At 43.3% G+C, this 5,232-nt stretch overlaps 1 protein-coding gene and 1 pseudogene across 2 annotated transcripts; one reads left to right on the top strand and one right to left on the bottom strand.

Moving 5' to 3' along the window:
• Positions 1-377: 377 nt before the first annotated feature.
• On the bottom strand, positions 378-1,858 carry Morf4l1-ps3 (mortality factor 4 like 1, pseudogene 3; annotated as a pseudogene). The gene has a single exon (XR_015647881.1). The product of XR_015647881.1 is annotated as a mortality factor 4 like 1, pseudogene 3 (transcript).
• A 913-nt stretch (positions 1,859-2,771) lies between these two features.
• Or10v9 (olfactory receptor family 10 subfamily V member 9) lies at positions 2,772-3,719 on the top strand. The gene has a single exon (XM_087610523.1). It carries the CDS (start codon positions 2,772-2,774, stop codon positions 3,717-3,719), a length of 948 nt encoding a protein of 315 aa, XP_087466649.1.
• The last annotated feature ends 1,513 nt before the right edge of the window (positions 3,720-5,232 follow it).

Raw genomic sequence — 5,232 nt, 5'->3', positions numbered from 1 at the left:
AGTTTGTGGTGCAACTGCTAGGCTACATCCAGAAGACAACATTTCCCAGCACTCCTCTCTATCCTCTCACTTTTCAGATCTTTACACCCCCTTTTCTGCAATGTTCCTTTGGACCTTGAAAGTAGTCATTTAGATGTTTGCTCAGCACTCAACAGTCATCTAGCCTCTGCATTTTGACTACCTATGAGTCTTTATATAGCTCTTGTTCATGGCAAAATAATTTTTTTGAGCAAGAATAGAACTTGTCTATGGATATAAATACAATTTTTTTTGAAATTTAATGAAGAAATTTATTGAAGATCTGAAAAACAACTCCTACAAGATTAACTTTTCCACAAAATTGTAGCTATGTGATCATGGTGTCTATCATGTTAAAACGTGCATTAGACACTAATACAAAAACCATGAAAACAAGCCACCATTCTTTAACAATTGAGCAAAGATAAAATGCCTAAGGAACAATATGGATGACTTGGAAAGGATGGGCTCTTTAAGCACCATTTTAAAAAAAGCACAGATGGATGAGTGTTCAGTTGTGTGCACTGAAGGGAACCTTGGCACTAGGAGTCAGAGCATTTTGTCACAGAGCATTAACACATATAAACGTGCGTAGTGTCAAAGGAACAGAACCACCAGCATTCAAAAGCAGCTTTGTCAACGAGGCAAACACTGTACAGCATGTCTCTCTGTTGTCCATCACTGATACACTGGTAGAAACTTTGAAATGAAAAAAAGAAAGAAAAAAGGAGCAGTTACTCCTTTTATTTTCTCTGTTTAAAATCAAACAGAAAACAAACATCAACTCTGTTATACACTAACGGTCTTCAAAGTACATCATTTGTACAAGAGAAGGACTAAGAACCAAACTGTTTACCGAGATCCAAGCACAAGTGAGTGAGAGAGAGAGAGCGCGCGCACACTCCTCACAGGGCTTTCCAATGGTACTCAGGAGGGGCCACTTCATAATCACTGGCACTGAAGAGAGTTGCAGAATTCTTCGCCAGGTATTTGAGGAAATCATGTAGATAGTTCAGTAATAAACCAAAGCTTTTCTCATCTAGAGGTGTATATGCCAGCATCGCTCCAATTCGCACCAATAATCTCAGTAAATGTGGCGCTCCACACACCTGGGACATGGGTTCATCCGGGTGATCGGCCAGAATTTCAGCATGCTGTGGTCTCTCAAACTTGTAGAGTAGTTGAGTGCCCAGCACTACATTGAAGTACTCCTTTATCCCTGCCACAACCTCATTAACAGCATACTCCTTATTATATTTCCTGGAGACTTCTTATAGTTTGCATAATCCTCCAAAATGGAATCCACACTCTTCTTGGCGGGAAGATAAAGAAGCTGCTTTTGTCTTGTGATCAGGTCCCAGTCATCCACAAGCCATGGTTTCAGCTCCTCAGGAATCTTCACTTTAACTTCAACTCTGTTCATGGATGTTCCTTCATTTTCAACGGTTGGATCTACCCGGGCTCTCTTCTTCCTAGGAGGCTGAGGTGTCTCACTGGTACTGCCACCATCTCCGTTTCCAGGTGTTTTCTGTTTGTTCTTCTGTGTTTTCACTTCAACATTTTTCTGTTGCAGACAAGATGTCTTCTTCCCTGAAGCAGCCTCTCTCATCTTGCCCTCTGCATATTGTTCCTGATTGGCCTTTTGAAGTTCTCGCTGTTTCTGCAAATTGGTGTCCCCATTCATCCCAATTTTTATTCCAACCACTGTAATGGATAATATATTTCACTTGTTTGTCCTTTATGGTAACCTTTACACACTTTGCTTCATAAAGAAGAGGCCCATGAAAGCACAGCACTCACCCTCCTGGAATTTAGGCTTTGGGTCCTGCTTGGGCGCCATTTTTAAGTGATTCGTTGCCTCCTCTTTCTCCCACCAACCCCAACTACAGCCCCCTACTCTCTACTCCACCCAATTTCAAAATACAAATATCCATAAAGCAAGTTTACTATATGCCCATTTATTAAAACAGCAGTAGTAAATCATCCCCATTCTCCTATGCCCTGCTTAAAGAGTCTTTGACTATCCCAATCACAGGCTTTTGCTTTTCGGGAATTATGAACTCTGGCCAGCAGAGAGGAAGCTTCCAATAAAGTTTCAGCTTGATTTCTCTGTGTCTTGCAATCAAAGTATGTGGTGTGTCTTCAGCAATAGGATCCTACTACTATCTCTTACTGAGAACCTCTGCTGTTTTGAGAACCTTTCGGGCCTCCTTAACCAACAACTCATAGGGAGGTATCCCTCCCCTGGTACTGTGACTTTCATTTAAAAGTCTGTGACTTTAGGGAGCACCACTCATAAAAGGTACTTTAGTTCAAGCTTTTTTAAAAAAATGTATTTTGATATGGATACCCCTTGAAAGATTATGTTTAATAAACAGAACAATTTCATGTGTTTTGAGGTACCTTGAATAGGCAAATTCACAGAGACAGAATGAAAAGCAGGGGTCACAAGACTCTGTAGAGGACAATGGAGAGTTATTGTATAATTAACTAGACTTTTTGAGAAAATGACATGATAGAGAGAAGTACAGTTATAAAATGAGAATGCAGTTAATGTTTTATTCAAAAAAAAACTTAGTACACAGAAATGAGCTCCTGACAGTAGGTGGGGTGCAAAAACAGTTGATTTGAGCTGACAAGGGTGGGTGAGGGTACAATTCTAGCATATCATCCAGCAAGAGCATCAGGTCCTAACATTTGTCTATCCTCAGGGGCATTACCTGTGCCGGTGGCAGACCTAATGCATTAAGTACATGGAGAAAGGAAATCAGACTGGAATGGTCCTCTTCCACTTCCGCCCCTTTTCCAAACTCCCCGAGGTGCAGATGCTGATCTTTGTGCTTTTCCTCATGATGTACCTGATCAGCATTGGAGGAAACATGTCCATTGTCCTCACCATTTGGATCAATCGGTGTCTCCACACCCCTATGTACTTCTTCCTGGCCAACCTGGCTAGCCTGGAGATCTTCTATTCCTCTACCATAGCCCCCCTGACTCTGGCCAGCATCCTGTCCACAGAGAGGACTGTGGTCTCCCTGGCAGGCTGTGGTGCCCAGATGTTCTTCTTCATCTTCCTGGGCAGCGCCGATTGTATTCTGCTGGCTGTCATGGCCTATGACCGGTTTGTGGCCATCTGTCACCCTCTGCGCTACACCCTCATCATGAGCTGGCACCTGTGTGTCCAGCTGGCCCTAGGGTCCCTGTTGTTGGGTTTCATCTTGGCCATGCAGTTGACTGTGCTCATCTTCCAACTGCCTTTCTGTAGCAGTAAGGAAATCAGCTTGTTCTACTGTGATGTCCTCCCTGTCATGAGACTCGCATGTGCAGACACCCATGTCCATGAAGCTACTCTGTTTGTGGTCAGTGTCATCGTCCTTACCATCCCTTTTCTCCTCATCACTCTCTCCTATGTCTTCATTGTGAATGCCATCCTGAAGATCCGCTCAGCTGAGGGGAGGCACAAAGCCTTCTCTACCTGTTCTTCTCACCTGATGGTTGTCCTCCTGCAGTATGGATGTGGAAGCCTCATCTACTTGTGTCCCAGCTCCAGTTACTCTCCTGAGCGGGGTCAGGTAGTATCTGTGGTTTACACATTCATCACCCCTGTGCTGAATCCTTTGATCTACAGCATGAGGAACAGAGAACTCAAGGATGCTTTGAGGAAGGTGGTGATAAGGTTTCTCCTGCTTGAAAAACAATGAGCACTGTGAATGACCCTCTCCAACACTAGGGAGTAGAGATGCTGTATTGACTTAATGAGATGAGGGATGGGGGCTTGCAGGCTATAGGTTTGATGTAGTTAAATTTTTCTTTCTTTTTTTTTTTTTTACTAAAAATTTATTTTCAAAGCAACACATTTCTTTTTTTTTATGTTTTATTTTTTTTTTATTAACTTGAGTATTTCTTATATACATTTCAAGTGTTATTCCCTTTCCCGGTTTCCGGACAAACATCACCCTCCCCCCTCCCCTTCCTTATGGGTGTTCCCCTCCCAAACCTCCCCCCATTGCCACCCTCCCCGCATAGTCTAGTTCACTGGGGGTTCAGTCTTAGCAGGACCCAGGGCTTCCCCTTCCACTGGTGCTCTTACTAGGATATTCATTGCTACCTATGGGGACAGAGTCCAGGGTCAGTCCATGTATAGTCTTTAGGTAGTGGCTTAGTCCCTGGAAGCTCTGGTTGCTTGACATTGTTGTACTTTTGGGGTCTCGAGCACCTTCAAGCTCTTCCAGTTCTTTCTCTGATTCCTTCAACGGGGGACCTATTCTCAGTTCAGTGGTTTGCTGCTGGCATTCGCCTCTGTATTTGCTGTATTCTGGCTGTGTCTCTCATGAGCGATCAACATCTGGCTCCTGTCGGTCTGCACTTCTTTGCTTCATCCATCTTGTCTAATTGGGTGGCTGTATATGTATGGGCCACCTGTGGGGCAGGCTCTGAATGGGTGTTCCTTCAGTCTCTGCTTTAATCTTTGCCTCTCCCTTCCCTGCCAAGGGTATTCTTTTTCCTCATTTAAAGAAGGAGTGAAGCATTCACATTTTGATCATCCGTCTTGAGTTTCCTTTGTTCTAGGGATCTAGGGTAATTCAAGCATTTGGGCTAATAGCCACTTATCAATGAGTGCATACCATGTATGTCTTTCTGTGATTGGGTTAGCTCACTCAGGATGATATTTTCCAGTTCCAACCATTTGCCTACGAATTTCATAAACTCGTTGTTTTTGATAGCTGAGTAATATTCCATTGTGTAGATGTACCACATTTTCTGTATCCATTCCTCTGTTGAAGGGCATCTGGGTTCTTTCCAGTTTCTGGCTATTATAAATAAGGCTGCGATGAACATAGTGGAGCACGTGTCTCTTTTATATGTTGAGGCATCTTTTGGGTATATGCCCAAGAGAGGTATGGCTGGATCCTCAGGCAGTTCAATGTCCAATTTTCTGAGGAACCTCCAGACTGATTTCCAGAATGGTTTTACCAGTCTGCAATCCCACCAACAATGGAGGAGTGTTCCTCTTTCTCCACATCCTCGCCAGCATCTGCTGTCACCTGAGTTTTTGATCTTAGCCATTCTCACTGGTGTGAGGTGAAATCTCAGAGTTGTTTTGATTTGCATTTCCCTTATGACTAAAGATGTTGAACATTTCTTTAGGTGTTTCTCAGCCATTCGGCATTCCTCAGCTGTGAATTCTTTGTTTAGCTCTGAACCCCATTTTTT

Source organism: Rattus norvegicus, chromosome 1 (genome assembly GCF_021556685.1).
Source record: "Rattus norvegicus strain SHRSP/BbbUtx chromosome 1, alternate assembly SHRSP_T2T, whole genome shotgun sequence".
In the NCBI taxonomy this organism is placed as follows: domain Eukaryota; kingdom Metazoa; phylum Chordata; class Mammalia; order Rodentia; family Muridae; genus Rattus; species Rattus norvegicus.
This window is presented reverse-complemented; position numbering and strand designations above follow the sequence as displayed.

Coding starts and splice junctions, on each gene's coding strand:
- Or10v9 (XM_087610523.1), top strand. CDS start 2,772: ATGGAGAAAGGAAATCAGACTGGAATGGTCCTCTTCCACTTCCGCCCC.